The sequence below is a fragment of the Agelaius phoeniceus genome, chromosome 4 (genome assembly GCF_051311805.1).
Source record: "Agelaius phoeniceus isolate bAgePho1 chromosome 4, bAgePho1.hap1, whole genome shotgun sequence".
In the NCBI taxonomy this organism is placed as follows: domain Eukaryota; kingdom Metazoa; phylum Chordata; class Aves; order Passeriformes; family Icteridae; genus Agelaius; species Agelaius phoeniceus.
The window spans coordinates 63423821-63441738 of NC_135268.1; the positions used below are offsets into that span (position 1 = coordinate 63423821).

General features: G+C 37.7%; 1 protein-coding gene across 6 annotated transcripts in view; it reads left to right on the forward strand.

Annotated features, from left to right (window-relative positions):
• The window catches only part of SORCS2 (sortilin related VPS10 domain containing receptor 2), a 536124-nt gene that overhangs the window by 487400 nt on the left and 30806 nt on the right, over positions 1–17918 (forward strand). For all 6 annotated transcript variants that reach the window (XM_077177749.1, XM_077177750.1, XM_054632803.2 and 3 more), the window contains exons 15-21: positions 4062–4182; positions 5454–5587; positions 6106–6234; positions 7964–8135; positions 11775–11961; positions 15811–15944; positions 17080–17203. In XM_077177749.1, the coding sequence (XP_077033864.1) occupies positions 4062–4182; positions 5454–5587; positions 6106–6234; positions 7964–8135; positions 11775–11961; positions 15811–15944; positions 17080–17203 (1001 nt within the window). The remainder of the gene's footprint in view (positions 1–4061; positions 4183–5453; positions 5588–6105; positions 6235–7963; positions 8136–11774; positions 11962–15810; positions 15945–17079; positions 17204–17918) is intronic.

A 17918-nucleotide genomic window follows, 5' to 3' on the forward strand; every position in this document is an offset into this window, starting at 1 on the left:
ATCGTTATAGGGTGTGGAACTGGACAATATTTATCTACCTTCTATCTATAATCCTGATATTTTCTAATTTCCCACTCTAGTGGGGCAGAATGAACAACTTCAACATCTTGAATGATAACTTCAACAGAATTCTAGAATCATAAAATCACTGAGGTCGGAAGTGACCTCTGGAGATGATCTGGTCCAACCCCTTTGCTCACACACACCCACCCAGAGCCACTCACACAGGGCTATTCCCAGATGGCTTTTGAATGTCTCCAGGGGTGGAGACTCACAGCCTTTCTGGGCCCCTGAACACAGTGCACCCTCACAGCAGAAATGTTGATTCCTGATGTTCAGAGAAGACTTCCTGTATTTCATTTGGAATCTGTTGCCACTGGTCCTGTCAGTGGGCACCACTGAAGACCTGGCTCCAATCCTAGCAAAGAATCTTCTTTGTGCCTTCCCTCCAGATGTTTATAGAGAGTTTTTGACATTTTCCCCTGAGCCTTCTCTTCTTTGGGCTGAACAGTCCCACTTCTCTCAAGCTCTCCTTTCACAAGAGCTGCTCCAGCCCCTTCATCCCTTCACAGCCTTCTGTTGGACCCCCTCCAGTCATTCCATCTCTCTCTTGTACTGGGGAGCCCAGAACTGGACCCAGCACTTCACATGTAAACTCACCAGTACTGAGGAGCAGGAATTAGAGAATAATGTGGCAGTATCTTTTAAATTGATCCTTGTCCGTGGTCTTTCTTGCCCTTCCTCTAGGTCTCTTTGAAGTCAGCTCTTTACTCTGTAACAAGACTCTGCAAACATTTTGTTGTACAGCTTTATCTATTCCGGTGAAAAACCCAATTTTTTCAATCATTCTTCATTGGTTACATTTTCTAAGCAGCTTATGAGTCATTTTGCCCCTCTTCAAATTCATTTTTAGTGGTTCTGTAAATATGCATATAAAATCCAAAATTAGACACAATATTCTTCCAGAGGCTTTACCAGTGCCAAGTTTATCAAAATAATTACCCCCATGTCTTCTGTTTTTGAGTTCTCAATACAACCTAGAATTAGTCTTTCTTATTTTGCAGCAACACTTCATTCTTGTTTTAATTCCACAGAATTACCCAAGTCTTTTATTTGATATTTGAAAGTTATTTTCCATTTTGGTTTCTACCTTTCATATGGGTTTGGGTTTCTTTTTCCCCAAGGAGTACTTTTTGCTTGGTTTTGGAGTATGTCATCATATTGATTTCTGAACATTGCTTCCATCATGTCCACTCCCTTCTTTGTGTGTTACCAGCAAAACTTTTTCTTTCTTATTTGACCACAATTGTTAATGAAAATATTGACTGTGGGCCCATCATATCTTTGTGTTACATACCTCAAAATATTCTTTATTTGATAACTACCTTTTGAAAATGGATTCTTCTTATTCAATATGTACTTCCATTCCTCTTCACAGTGATTTTATCTGCACTGTTTTCTTTTTTATATTGAGACAATGTCAGGTAGAAATGTGTAACAGTTTTAACAAAGGTCAAAACATGCTGCATTTTTTTCTTTCCTTTATCCACTAATCCAGTTACCCTGTAAAAGGAGAAAATTACATTAGTTTGACATGATTTGGTTTTGATAAATCTGTGGTAGCTGTTTGTTATCATTTTAATTATCTCCAAGGTGCTTAGAAGTGGATAGCTCAATAATTTTTTGGTATCTCTGTGGATATCAAAATTAATCTCTAACTCTCTGAGCTCTGTTTTGCTCTTTTATATCTCTGGTTCTATATACACACATAAAAGTGTATGTGTGGTTGTGTGTGTGTATTTATACATATAAGCAACATCTTTCCCTTGCCATAGTTATTTGGAATCATCCTCATGAGATTTCAAAGACCGTTAATAATAGTTCAGAGATTATGTTTTCAGGAGAATGTCATTATTCTGTTCTGCCTTGAACTCAAAACACCACCTCCTTTCTTCCTCTTTCCTTGGCTAATCTGCCTGAGATAGCTCACACGAATGGAGAAAATTTCATTTGTTCTGTAGAAAATACTTTTCTTGAGGCAGGAGTGAAGCTTTAACAGGACTTGGCTACTTGCACTTGAATGTATATTTTTATGAATGAGTTAATAAAAGAAATGCAGTAAATTTGTGAAGTTTTGTGATGCCTGGAGCAGCAATCACTGAGGTAGGTAGTTACATAAGCACATGGTGAAGTCTGCCTTATGTTAGTACCTTGTATGGAGAAACAAAGATTTTAGAAAACAGGCACAGGACATTTTGCATACAAAAGACACTTCATGTCTGTCAGCAAACCCAGTCATATTGAAACAGGCATTGTGGAAAAAGCAAGAGACCACCTAGGTAGACACTTTATTGAGTATGTAACTACCAGTGAATAAGATTATATGGTGACAGCAGCTCTTAGGATCCAGCTGAACCAGAAAAAAGAACCAAACCCTTAGGCTTAATGAGAGAAATGGGACCACACACCTATGTGCACATACAGCCAGTGACTGAGCCACATTTTTTAGTTTGTGTGCATTGCTTCTACTTCTGAGCCATAAGTACGTTTAGAAGGAAAGGAATTAGATGTTCCAAGTCCTTTAATCTCAGAGCCTTACAAGAAAAGAGTAAGAAATACAAACTAAATGCATATGTTTGTGTTTAATTAACTGCACTGCTTGTGGTGTGGTTTCCTGTGAGCATGGGTTGTCCAGTCACTGTAATGGGAGCAGTGTGAGCAATAACCTATTGATATCTACAGCTCTCTGCTGTGGAGGAGAAGCAAAGACACCAGAAAGGAAAGGGGGAAATCATTGTACATCTTTAGTCTCTGTGAACTATTTTTCAGCCTTTTTGGAATATTTCAGAGTTGTAAGCCATTTACCAGGGAACATGCTTTGTGTATTGCCCCTGTGCTGTAGAAAATCAATCACTTCTGGTCTACTCCAGTTCCAATCTGAACCTGGAATTCAGGACAAGAGAAATGACTGGGCACTGCAGAATGATTTTAGTAAAACTCTACCGTTCCTGCTGTGCCTGGATTTGGACAAAACTGAGGGCAAAGCAAAAGGAATTAATTACTTTGGACAATGATACTAAAGCTTGGAATATGAACTCCGTGCAGTATGAACTGCACAGAAATTGTTGGCTTCAGAATTAACCTTAAATTCTTTGGCAAGTAAGTCACATAAGCCTGATACAAACCACAAATACATTTTACTTTTGCCCAAAAAGAGTCTTTATCCTTTCTAATTTGTTGTTTGATGTCATATGTACCCATTTTGTTTTGGAAATAAAGATTCTGTCTTAAAAAATGTTGTCTGCTTTGAAAGTGCAGCTTGTTTTTTAAGGTAATGAAATTTCCTTTTTTTTTCCTTCCCCCCCTAAAAAAAAAAAGATTATACCATTTTTGGCTGGTTTTTGTTATACTTTGAACTATCTGAAATGAAGAAGAGACTCTGAATTCTCCAGCACACTGTGATGATGTAGTGTATTCCTTAGAAATTAATAAAATATTATGATAATGCTGTGAGTTTAACAATAGTACGTTGCCATCTGAAGGCTGTAGAAATTAACACAAAATCCCACAAGAAAAACAACTGAAGAAATTGCAAATCACAAGGAATGAGCAGCAGAGCTGGAAACTGACTCTGGTCATCTGGGTTTCTGCTCCCTGATCTGAGCTTTCTGTCAAAATCCTGGGTTTCTGCTCCCTGATCTGAGCTTCTTGTCAAAATCTGAGAGCTCTGTCTGTTTCACATAGCAAGATAATAGAGAAAAAAATTTATTTCAAATTAGAAAATATTATTCCCTATTTAATTTTTGGATAGTTTGCTAGGGAAAAAAAAACTTTTAACATATGAGTTATATCTCTTCATTGTAAAGTTTCATACAATTAACAAGTGTTTCCTAACTAGACTCATTGTACATAGAAGACGAATAAAAGTGGAAGAAAAATTAACCTGGGACCTTTTAGCAGAGAGCTAGGACTGTGGATAGGAAAAGATAAGACTGAAATTTTGAATCTAAGCTGTTTGGTATTTCTTTGCAGTAAGACTTTCCTTTTGGTCTTTTGTTCAGAGTCTTTGGACATATCAGCTACCGTTCAGACTGGGAACTGGTGAAGGTGGATTTCAGACCATCCTTCCCCAGGGAGTGCACTGATGAAGACTATGAGTCTTGGGAGCTCACAAATCTGCAGGTATTCATAGTTTTATGTTAACTGACAAAATTTTTCCATAGCTTTCAGATTCATATAGTGTTGTGTGCTAAGAAAATGTTTCCAAATTGAATTGGGATGCTACACCCACAGCTTAGTCTCCTTATGCTGATTTCGCTGGAGTTTAAATTCAGAGAGGATTTTGTGTTCCCTTTGGTTGTGTGATCTGTGTCCCAGAAAAGGCAGCAGTATATCTGGGGGGTTGCCATAATAATAGGTGGTCCTGCTGGGTTGGGAAGCATGTCCCATAAAGTGAAGTGTGTAATATTGATTGAAACAATTTCAACATGCAGTCATGTTCTGCCAACTTCCTGACCACATACCATACTCATATATAAATTGCCATAAGTAAAGTCCATTCCAGAAGTAATTTAGGATCTCAGTGGACCAATAATGTAATGGAGTCCAGTTGTTTTGGGCAATATCCTTTCTGCATAGTGCACTAAGGCTGTGCTAATCACGATGCTCTGGCCAAATCCACTTTCCGGAAGCTAAATTGTCTGTACAATGTACTGATTAAAGAGACCAATATGTGGTGGTATTTTTTATTAAATGGAACACATCATATTTATTCATAATCATTCTGATTTTTATGTTTTACTTCTTCCACCAGGGTTGGTTTATTTTTCGCATACTTCAGTGTTACTCCAGCTCTCATTTTCTAGTTCTCGTGCCTAATTTTACACCTCCTGTTTGGGACTGCTGTGTGTATACAAAGAATGTTACACAGATCTGAGCCTAAAGGGTAACAGTATCTTGGGGTATTGGCATTGAAATATCTTTCAGAAATTAGAAACTACTAAAATTACTTTGACAGAGTACTTGCAGCTGCCCATTTACCAATGGAGTGTGTATGGAGAGAGCTCGTTCTGTGTCCTCATGGTTGGTGCTTCAAATGGACAGGCAACATGAGATATGGTCATTTAGAGAAATTCACTATCTGCAGACAGATGAAATTTTTAAATGGCAGTTCTGAGCTTTGCACACAGGTTGGGCACTTATGAAACATAAATTGCACTTTCATTTTCACGCGCATCTTCAGATTTGTGTCCTGGAAATATGGCCCATGTTACAACTCTGTAATGATCTGTTAGTGGACAGCAGTGGATATGAGGGCTTTCTATACCTATATATCTGAGATCAGAGGGCTGGTAAGGTTTATAGTCTTGGCAGGAAGACCAGCCTTTCTCAGGACAACACAAGGTCTGTTTGTGGAGGTTCTGTGGCAATAAGTCCAGTGCTTTGATATTCAGGGTGATCGTTGTATCATGGGCCAGCAGAGAAGCTTTCGGAAGAGGAAGATTTCATCTTGGTGCATTAAAGGGAAAAGTTTCACATCAGCTCTCACATCCAAAGTTTGTGAATGTGTGAACACTGATTTCTTATGGTGAGTCTGTCTGTGGGCCTTTTGACTTATTTCTAATAAATATTTACATAGAGGTTGAGATGGGTTTATTTTCCTCCTTTTGCCCCTGTTCCCATTAAAAATCTTGCTATGTTTAAGTATTTGTTTCACCTGACTGAACAGATCCTGATGTTTTTCTTTGTTGACCAAGACTTGAAAAATGACCATGGAATTAATTTTAAAGGCAAGCTTAAAAAAAAAAAAAAGAAAAGAAAAGAAATGTTTGGTCTGAGTGTCAAAGGAAACCTTTAAAAAAATTCTTTTTTACCAAGGGAGGTAATTTTGCAGAACTGACAAAGTAATTGCAACCAGTTTTTCCCCCAAGTGTACACAACTCCCACTGAAATTAGAACAGAATTGGCTTCATCAACTTGTATGTTCATCTAGTAGAATAACACTGAAAAAATATATTGACTTTGAAAAATGTAGTCTCGTTCACCCCAAACTGGATTGCAGAGTGAAGTGGGTGTAGTAACATGTTTGGTGTTGATGTTTTTCAGTGATTACGGGTTTGAGCGCTCTGCACCTCTGAAGCTGGAGTCGAGCAAATGCTTTGCTGACTTTTGGTTTAACCCAGAAGCACCTCCTGAAGACTGTGTGTTGGGGCAGGCATACACCAGCAGCACTGGGTAAGCTGATTTTGCATTTCATGGGCTTGATGAGGCTTCCAGAGAGGGGTAGAATATTTCAATCAGTAGCCTCAAATGTGGTTTGAAAGAAATTCATATTTAAATACTTAAATGGAGTCTACGAGAGAGCTGGAGAGGGACTTTACACAAGGACATGTAGTGATAGGACCGGGGGAATGGCCTTTAACTGAAGGAGTGAAGGTTTGGATTAGATAATAGGAAAAATTTCTTTGCTGTGAGAGTGGTGAGTTTCTCTGGGCACAGGTTGCCCAGAGAAACTGGGGATTCCCCATCGCTGGAAGTGTTGAAGGCCAGGTTGGATGGGGCTTTGAGCAACCTGATCTAGTGGAAGGTGTCCCTGTCCATGATAGGAGGGTTAATAGAGATAATCTTTAAGGTCTCTTCCAACCTGAACCAGTCTATGATTCTATGAAATGTAAATTAGGCAAACTGTAAAAACTGGGAAATGGAAAAGTTCTGATTCTGACATAGGGCATGATCAGGAGGTTCCTACAGATTAATGAAAGGAAAATATTGCCTTGTGTGTTCACAGCAGTTAAAAAACTAATCCATTTGAGAAGAGGGTGAGCTGTCTTTTCAGAATTTTTATTTTTTTGGTAATATTTTGTATCTATTATTACACTTCTGATAGGACTGTTCATGAGCCTTTTAGCTCGTTTCTTGGGTTCAGAGTAATTTTCAGTTTGGATCCAATGAATTACTCTGAGGAACTGACAGCATCTCACAGAATTTCCAAGTTTCTCACTTCCATAAGGGTAAGGAGTTCTGTGGAGAAAAGATTCTTTTCCTGACCATATGGGACACTCAGAATCAAAGGAAAGCTTTAGTAACTATAAACAATACTGCATAGAATATACACTACAATGTAGTCTGACGTCTGTGCTGAGAATAACTTGCAGCTGGCATCTATTCTGGCTTATCATAACACCATCACAGTCGGTTGTGGAGATGAGAACCAAATGCTGAAATGTCCAATCTGGCAATAGAATCACAGTCTCTGTGTATATTTACCTTACAGAGGAAAATGCTGCCTTTTGGGTTGTGGATGACAGCTGGGATATACAGAGTGGGAATTCAGAAGAATGAAATGTAACTCTGATTGTAAAGGATGTTTAAAAATAACATACCTGTGTGAAAGTGATCTGTAAATAATTACTGTACACATCCGACCATTTCATTATTAGCACTTTAAAAGTGTGAGTCCTTCCACTCTTTTATACAGTTATATCAAACAAATGCTTTAAGTGTTTTAAGAAACAAATAGATTTGGAAGCAGCAGTTAAGCAATTAGTTCTGGGTTAATGTAGAAGCTGTTTGGTCTAATTTCTTCCCAATCTGTGGGATTTGAACCAAGACCTCTGGAGCATTGAAGACTTGGATGCTAGAAAAGGGGATGACAGAGAGGACAGCAGACTGTCTAGGTGCCCGAGGGCTAGTCAGGCATGTTTCTAAGTTGGAAAACACAGACTCTTCCAATGCATGTAAGTGAAATTCTCATCCATGCTCCACACCCTTTCTTCAGCAGGTTACCCGAGTTAAGGCAATGAAAGTACTTGCATTGTTAGTTGGCTTTGATCATTTGCAATCTTCTCTGTTTGTGAACCCAAGGAAAATGCAGTAGCCTCAATCACACATGCATTTGGTGCCTTTGCTGTCATTCTTTTGCTTACCTCCAATTCATTGTGCCCACTGTTTACTGTTTTTGCAGGTACAGGAAAGTTGTTTCTAATGTGTGTGAAGGTGGAGTAGACCTGCAGCAGAACTTAGCACACCATATGTGTCCATTGATTGCTCCCAAGGGACTTCAGATCAGCATCAGAGAAGAAAGTCTGGCTGTAAGGCCTGGGGAAGACATCACCTTCATTGTCCAACAAGAGCAGGTAGTAATAAACATTGGCTACATGGAAGGTGAATTGCTGATTTTAGGGTTAGTTTCATTCCTACCTGTTTTGCTGCTGATTGAAGATTAATTTGTGCTTGAGACAAAGATTAACAGCTTTCTAAACACTGAAACTTGATTTCAAGTGAATAAGATAAGCCAGTAAACTCAGTGAACCTCCAAATTCCACCCGCAGAACAGGATTTGTCTCCTCAGGAGAAAAAGCACTGATTTCTTGGAAAGTCAGAGAAACTGGATTACCAAAGTCTTCTTGAACTGAAAATTTCAACTGCTGTATCAGAGAACAAAAATGGAGAGAACATTTAATACTTGGGTTTAGATGCTTTTGAGAATCAACCTTTCAGAAAGGAATGAGGCAAAGCCTTACAGAAATCAGCAAATAGCTCAGCATAAGAATATTTTTATATTTTAGTTGTGTTGCCAAAGATACAGGGGCATTTTCTGTTTATTGAAAGACAATTCCCTAAGGCCCTGACCAACAGCAGCGAGTAACTCTTGGATGAATTGTTTGCCATGGGTTTGTTTTCTCATGCTTGTTTTTTAGCATTAAGCTATAACTGCTCTGCTCAGGTTACCAGAGTATTGTAATCCTGGCTAACCCCACTGGTTTGCAAGAACTTGAAGAAAGTTCACACATTTTGGCAAACCTGTGCTCTATAAATCAAGCACTTGGGATTTGTTTCTGTAATAGAATCAAGAAGGTCTCGTGCAGAACACTGGGCTGCTTAATGCTTCACAGGCTCTGTCCCAGTGCATGCAGTGCCCCAACAGTTTGTGTGGCAAGTCCTGCTGCCTTCTCTTTTTAGAATTTGTTTGGAAATGTTTATTGTAAGCCTAGAGCATTTGGTTACAATTTGGACTCTAATGATTTTGATTGGCAGTTTGAGTTTCTTCCTACTGAAGCTTTAATGAATCTCTGTGGCAATATGAAAAACATTTAAAATTATTCGAAAATCTCCAGAAATAACGGATCTTGAAGAGAATCCCTTGCTCTGTCTTTTGGTGAACTCTTTGCTCCATGCATCAAAGAGGAAGACAGACTTAGAAGAAATATAGCAGTTTGGTGCCCTCTATGGCTAAGAATAATATTTAAACTCAAATGTTCTGAGCACTGCCTAGAACTTAATCTGTATGACAAAGTCCAGTGAGAATTCATAACAATTACTGAGTTTAGGAATCAGCTCTACTACAACAAACCAAAACATATTCTTTTCTCTGGTGAACAAAATTAATTTGCTAGTTTCTGTGAATGCATGTTGTTAGGTGCAGGAATACCAGACATTAGAGAGGAAAGGAAGCAGGCTTCTGGTACATTTGGGCAGTTTGCAACTGTCCTTAGAAATAATAATAAAGAATAAATACACCATCATGGTCATAATTTTCCCCAAATTTTTTTGGCTGAATATATGAATAAATAATGTCATGACAATCTTCTATTTTTTATAGAAGTAGATGTCCCCAATTCCTTATAGATTTATCTGCCTTTTCCCTTTATCACTGTTTTGCTACTTCTCCATACTCTGTCTTTACCCATCAGGAAATAGAAATACCTGGATGTTTTGAAGAAAGCACCCTCATCTTCACACTAGGGAAGTTAATAGAATAAAATGTTAAGAGAACCTTCCTCTACTGTCTTTCAATGCTGGTTTCTGTCTCACCTGGAAAAAATATGCATGTACACTTGTTAGCATTAGACAGAGTGAAAAAGAATTGTATGCAAGCTAATGTCATCTAAAGAGATTCCACTTACTGACACATTGCTGGCAAGGAGATATCTCTTCTGCTTTAAACTTTAATAACATGTTATCTCCTCTGCAAAATTCTACCCTTCTGTTGTCAAAGTAAAGATGTTATTTGGGAAAAAACTATTCACAATGAAGAGCCTTTCACAGTCCTTTATGTGTCTTGAAATATGGTGCTTAGGTATTTGATAATCCTAGAGGTTCCTTATTATGGGTATTTTTTACATTATAAGCAATGTTGTTTCGTGTGATAAAACATGGAACAAAATCATCCACACTGTAAAATAATAAAAGGAGGAAATAATAGGATGTTTTCCTTCCTTTTGGAAAGGTAATGTCAGGATTACATGGGTTCTAGGCATGATACCTCCTTTGATTTTCAAAGGATCATAGAAATATAGACTGACAGGTTGGAAGGGACCTCAAGGATCATCTGGTCTAACCTCTCTTGGAAAAATCATAGAGCTGGATAAGATGCCTGGCACCTGTCCTGCTAAATCAACAGAATAGAATAGAATAGAATAGAATAGAATAGAATAGAATAGAATAGAATAGAATTCTGGATAATTAATCAGTTTCCTGGGGAGATTATTGCAATCACTGATCGTTGTCATTGTGAAAAGAATTACATAGTGCTGCCTTTTAGGATTAAATTTTGAAATAAAGCAATTTCAGAGCGTGGGTTTTGGAGAAATGAAGTGATTTTTGAATACTTTAATGTCAATCCTTTTCTGCTTTGATGGCCTTTCATGTTGCTTGACCAGCATATGGGTGCATACATTCCTTTCATAGAGGAAAGGAAGTTTTTGAAATCTATACTTGTGTTTCCACAACCAAGAGGCTTTTCTACATAGCCTGGCCCTGCAGCTTGCCATGGTCTCTGGGAAGCAAGCAGGAACATCCACACTGCTGGAGGTCAAGGAATCAGGGCCACTTGCTCAGGCAGTGCTGCCAGTAGTGAAAAAGCATTGCTGCTCACAGCTAAAACAAATTTTCCTTTGACTGAATCCAAATGACCGGTCCATGTGGCACAGACCTGATTTCTCTCTTGAGCAGCTATGCTGTGACAACATGAATGATGGGCATGTTTGTTCTCTGACAATGGTATCAGCCTTGTGGCACTTTAGGCCTGAATTTAGGAGCACAGTGTTACTTAAAGGAACACTTAACAGAAGTATTATGAATTATAAATTTCATGAGCTATTTGACATGATCGAATTATTTGACTGGACTTTTAAACCATTTCCCAAACTCAGCTTTATTAAACATGCATCTAATTTTGCACTAGAGCATGTTAGCTCTTAACATGCTGGTAGCTCCGTGTAACATTCTACAACTCTGGAAAGATCCCAGCTTGGTTCTTAAAGGCCACAGGATTGACAGTGAGAAGGTATGGCTGGAAAGCGCTGTGAAGAACATCTAAGCCAATTGGTTTTACTTTATAACTGCAAAGGCTAGAAGCTCATGTGATGAGTAGTAAATTGCTAAAATAGCAATCTTCTGTTGCTTACAATCACATGAGCATCACTTTTGAACCTTGGGCTGTTCTGCACCATTATGTTACATAATGTCCAGCTGCATTAAGAGAAGAGTGATGGTTTCTGTCCCATACAACTTGGTTAGTGGTCTGGGGTATGTAATTTTAAGGTAGCACCTTGCTCTGTAAACATGGTATTTTCTCTATTAGTGCACACAGCATCTGTTGCACTAATGTAATTGCCATGGCAGTAGTGGTTTTACTGCAGCTGTTGCAGTTGGGTCAAGGTGTCTGGCTGGGGCTGAAAACGCTGTTGTGATTCTGTAAATGGTTATGAACATGTGTCATGTCTATTTTGGTTGTGGCCATTGCAGATATCTGTGATGTGATTTCCTTTTAGGGTGATGTATTGAGTACCAAATACCAGGTAGATCTTGGGGATGGCTTTAAGGCGATATACGTGAACCTGACGATGACTGGAGAGCCCATCCGTCACCGCTACGAGAATCCCGGGATTTACCGCGTCTCCGTGAAGGCTGAGAATGTGGCTGGGCATGACGAGGCTGTGGTGTTCGTCCAAGTCAACTGTAAATCAGCTCTTTGGTTTCCTTACTTTGGCCACTGTGTACAAACCTCATGTCAGCTATGAAGGAGGAAAGAAAATTGCTAGTCACAATTAGGAAAGACCCTATTTTTTCAATATCCTCATGCAGTCCTGCAGTGTTGTGTGTTATTAATGCAGAAGCTTGTAAACCTAATCCAGCAGGAGGTCAGAATTAGTTTTGTTTGGATTTGGCAGAAGGATGGTTTATTAATCTTTTAAATAACAAGCATGCCTCAGTATAAATTTCAGGTTTGATCCATCTTCCTGATTCAAAACCCCTTGTCAGCCTTAGCAGCTAAAATTTAATACTTTGAGTTATGTCTTTGTAGAGCTTCCAGGTGCAGTGTAAAGCAAGTTAACAGACGTGTTGGGAAACATGAGTTCTTGTATGATTCTAAAAAATAGTCAAAATCTCAGTGGTTCTAAATCTAAATTTTAGGTAGTTAATTGTCACAGAGTTTTAAATGGTGCTTGGATATAATTTAATGTTTGCAGGCAGTATTATTTGACTTGTATTTCTGTTCCTCTCCTTAATTAAGACTGAAAAACCCCAATCAAACAGATATAAAATAAAGAATAGCACGGCCCAGGGAATATCATGCACCATTGCAAGCTTAATGTACCTCAGTCATCTCATAACTGAAATGAAGAAGGAAACTCAGAAGTGGAACTGATTTCTCCTCTTCCTTTGAGATTCAGGACAGCTATTGCCTGTTTTCAGATGCGTCAAAAAAATTCAGAAACTAGTAACATCAAAGGGAAAGATACTCATCTTGCATTCTCCAGGTGTCTGTTTCCCTCTGTTGTGAGTGGTGTGCCTTCCATCCTAATCCCAAAGCAGTGGAAATCGCTGGAGCCATATACCAGGTTATGCACAGAGCCATCTGCTTTATGTCAGCTTGTCTAGTGACTGCTGATATTTTTGTATTTTGCTAGTCAGCGTTCTTGAGTTCAGAGTTTCCAGTTCTTCTTTGAGTAGCAGACAAAGGCAAACACATTCATGCTAAAGACCAATCTCCTGTTTGTATCAAACATAAAGATTCAGAATCAAATTTTACAACTCAGTTTCATTATCTGTTTCTTTGTTGTGATTGTTTTTTAAATCATTTGACACCTCCGAAGAGCTCAGATAAATTACTTAGGGCTTCACTGTTACATTTGAGAAGCTTCTAGGTGCTGAGAAGTGGAGTAGGCAAAGAAATAGTAGAGCTATACAAGCAATGAACAGGAAAAAACTCTGTGTGACATTCTTCTCTCCAAGAATAACTTCTAACCCTTCAGAGAATGACAAGCAGTAGCAAGGCCTGATGAAAAGCAGAAGACTTTCTCAAAGTGTGCTTTTAACATGGCCTATGTTAGAATAAACAGTAAAACTAAAAGATGTTGATTCTCTTTTATGCAGCAGATTTTCAAATTGCAGAAAGCAGAGTTGTTTTACACAAGTAAATGACTGGTGCATTAGGGACTGGTGCTGAAGTGCAGAGGCAGCAGGGCACTGAGGCAGATGTGATTCCTGCCTGAGCCTGCCCTGAATGCTGCACAGGGACTGGCAGACTCATGGAAGTGTGTTACACAGCCTGCTTGAGGAAATGCTTTCACCGCGATTTGCTCTGTTTAATTTTTTTAGGTAAATTACAAGATTTGAGGAAATTAGTTGGCACTAATTAAACTGCAATTTCTACGTTCTAGTGAAACACTGATAGCCATTAAGGGACATTTTTCACTGTGGAATACCATGAAAGCAGGGGTCTCTGTAGAATTCTTCTTTCAGGAGTCAGCAGTCTTCAACTGATGTATTATTCCCAGGGAATTTTTTCAGAGGGAAATGGAAGAGGAAATCTTTCCACTTCTGCCAGGTTGCTATGTGATACTCTTTAATGCAGGACAGTTATGAGAATTTTAGCCTGTCATGCAAATCATACTTTCTGATCCAGATTAAACAATCTAAAACTTTCTAATGAACTGCAAGACAAATTAGAAATTAGAATTAGCATAAATGTGAGTAGGCAACTGTAGAGGCCCAAGAACTCAGAATAAAAAGAACTAAAGAAGAGCTGCATACATCCATTAATACATATGCTGCATGCATTTTATTTTTCATGGAACCATGACCTGTATAGTGTAGAACTTTGGAAACTACTGAAATTTTAACTTAGTTAAATAGAAATCATATAACTTCAGTCTTAATTGTACACACTTAAGAGTGCTATGAAGCTTGTTCAAATGCATTATGGAATTGTGTAACAGAGACAAGCAGAAGGATTTGCAGTAATTATTCTCAGCTCTTTAATATATAGAAAGAGCAAACCTGAAATTACAGTCATCATTCAAGTACCAAGTAACTTGGCCTCTAAAAATTTTGGAAAAGAAAGTAATCTTCTTCTGGAACAAAACCATATCTCAAAGTAATCAGTTTCCTCTGTGAAAAGACAGATTTGTGGCAGAAGGTAAAAAGTTTCTCAGATCCTTCGAGAAGGAAAATATATTTCTAGGAGGAACAAATTTATTGAAATTCCTAACATTTCTGAATTTTATTCAAGACACCATCACCAGAGAAGCATTTTTTACTCCTCTGGAAGCTACTGAAGAAATAATTTGTTAAAGAACCCAACATTTTTTGAATTCATGTAGGTGGTTTGAGAGTTATTGGAGAAAATGCAGAGTAAAATAGAGCCTTACATTCAGATGAAGCACCACACAGACCAAGTGAAGTGAGGTGGAAAAGGGCTTTGGACAGCTTACTCTCAGAAGTTCAGTCAGTTTAGTCAAAGTGAAATTAGAAGTGAACCAGCAATGACTCAGTTCCTGATACAAAATAAGAGAAATGCTTCAGAGCAGTGTTAATTACCATTAAGTTTGCACTGAGATGAAAAACCTTTGAATGAGTTAAAAAATATTTAGAATGGAACAGAAATGGATGGTATTCATTCTGTGTAAGGAATGAATGTTGAACTCTGCAGTGGTTTCGTATCCCAGGTAGTTGGTGCAGGTGAAGAAATTAAGAAATTCTAGTTCCCACATTGTGCTGTTAAAAAGCTTTTACCTTCAGACATTCTGATAAAGATATACTGGGAAACCTCTGAGGGAAAGATTTTCTTTCAACACAGTTACTGTACTGTGAAACAGCACAACACTAATAAACATAACACAAGCAGATAAAACCGTTGTAATGATCCATTTCTTTTAAACAAATAGTCATGTTTATGGTTTTAGTAGTTCAGAAAGGAATAAACTTACCACATTTTGGAGTCCAGAGGTTATCTATTTTGATTTGCAAATAAATGCTCCCCTGATGTACAGATCTATTTTAAAGCATGAATTAATGAGATTTTTTATGTGAGCCTAACAGCTGATATTTTATAATGAAAATGAGTAGTCAGCAGCATTCTTTTTCAGTTTTCTGATTTTCCCTTAGCAATTTGAGACTTGTTAGATTTCTATTCATTTGATCTTTTGTTACTGAGTTTAAAAAAAGAAAAAAAAAAGCTGAGATTGCCTTTTCCAGTTTTTAACTGGAGTATTTGCTTATGTGTCTCGAATTGGACATGAATGAAACGAATGGGTATGAGAGAAGCCCATTTTGGTGATCTGTCTTATTGCTTTAAGATTTGGTTTGAGGGGTTTTGGGGTCATCTGGGGGATGTTTTGTACTTGAAATGAGGTCTTTCCAATTATGTCCATAGCTTTCAATATGGATGTAAAAGAGGAAGGAAAGGAGGAAGGGAAAAATAAATTCAGGACCTTATGTTGAACAGGTGGGAGGCTTTTGGGGAAGGAGGTGTTAATAAATTGATGGATTCTTGTTCAATGATATTTTTGGAACTTTGTTCAGCTCCACTCCAGGCTTTAAATTTAGAAGTGGTTCCAGTCATTGGGAGAAACCAGGAGGTGAACCTGACAGCCATCATCCTGCCTAAGAACCCTAATTTGACAGTTTTCTACTGGTGGATAGGAAACAATCTTCAGGTACACACATGGTTTTGATTATTTCAAGAGATTATTTCAATCCCTTTCCAGTAAAGGTTGTCCCTTTCTTTCTAATTTTAAACTGTTTGCTTTGTGGGGGGAAAACAACATTTTCTTCTACTTCATTACCTGTGGGAAAAAACAGCTTCTAGAGGGGAGTGGATTTGGGATCATTACTGATGAATGATGAAACTTAGATTTATGCACTTCCAAGCTAATAACATGAGTGATGTAAATTGAAGTGCTGAACAAATATATATATATAGGTTGTTTGGGTTTTTTCATTGTATAGATAAATGTTTTCTGTGAGTCTAAAATAACTGGCATATCAAAAATAAATGTGTTATCTTAAAGGATATCAAAACATTGAGAGCACTCAAACAATCTAGTGTTATTCATTTGTGGATCAAAGTCTGTATAAACAGGTCCTAGAGCATTAAATATCCAAGTATTTCTGCTGGGGAGTATTTATTGTATAGCTGGGTTAATTTCTTTTAAGGTCATTTTTTCAATAACAGATAAGAAATTTTCTTTATGAGGCAGACTAAGTGTGACAGAGGAATGCTTCAAATAAGTGCAGTGAACTTTCTTCTTGTGAATGTCCTGTCTACCCTAATCCCAGCCTGTATCTGTTCATCATTATTGACTTTGCCATTGCAAGAAGAGGCTCTGAGGGTCTTGTGAAGGGTTTTGTCTTTCTTAAGGATGTGGTAAGGGAGCAGAGTATCTCAGCTCCACCTTAGAGGTGACTGTGGGCTGCTGCTCTGACAGCATTAATCCTTTTGACCCTGTTATACCCTACATTTTTTGAGGCAAATGAGTTGCTTCATATAATCTTGTAGAGATTGTTGAGTCTCACTCAGACTCCATTAATTTTAGTGGGATCTGACTGAAAACCTAATACTTGACTGATTACTCTAAAAGAAAGATTTTCCTCATCTGGCTGCTTGATTGTATAAGATTCTTTCAAGGAAAGAAAAATTCTGTATTGAAAATTGTAGTTGATAGATTTGATAAAATATTGAAAATTTTAAATTTTATGTGAAATTTTTTTTGCTGATATTTTTAACAACAGTGTTTTTCAGCACTGTTCTCATGGTTCTTGCTGAAATTCTGTTCTTTGTTTTTTTTAAAGCCACTGCTTACATTGGAGAGTTTTCTGGTGACAAAGTTTGCTGAGACAGGTGATGTCAGAGTTACAGTACAAGTTTCCTGTGGGAGCTCTATGCTTCAGGACTCAAAAGTTATCCATGTTTTTGGTGAGACATTAGTCTTTTTCCTTTTTTTTTGTTTAATATGTAATTTTATTGGATGTCTAAAACCAGCCCTACCACAAGTGAACCTATTGTAAAATTAAATCTAATGCCAGATTTAATTGTTAAAATTAGAGGCATGAACAGTCACTAAATAACTCCACAAAGCTGAACAGTCAAACATTTTGTTTACTTTGCTTATTTTAAATGTTACTGTGGTTCCTAGATGCTATATGTGTTTAAATTGTATTTTGGCCAGTGACTAGAAAGTTTCCCAGAATTTGTAAGTAAAGTAGTCTAAATACATCTGAAAAAAAAAAAAAAAAGAAAATGCTCTCAGCATTGAAAACCGTGTCAAATAATTGCCTTTCATCACAATATATCACTGTTACCTTGATGTTTATCTGAGATTTTGGATCAAATATAGCTCTGCTGTAATTATTAAATAACCCTTCAGCTCTTGTTCCACTCTGTGTCCTGGTGTGGCTTTTTTTGTATTTTATTATGTGGTGACAAGGCCGAATATACTGTGGAAAATTCAGTGCTGGGAAATTATTTAAATTTGTATTTGTACTGTCACATGTGGGGACTGTGATAAGTATAAAAGCTTTTATTTTAATGCAGAGCTAAAAGCCTTCAGCTATCATGCAATACAAGATGTGATACATCTCTGTTGTCTGAAGAAGATTGTGTTATTTTTGCTTTTATTATACTTACTATT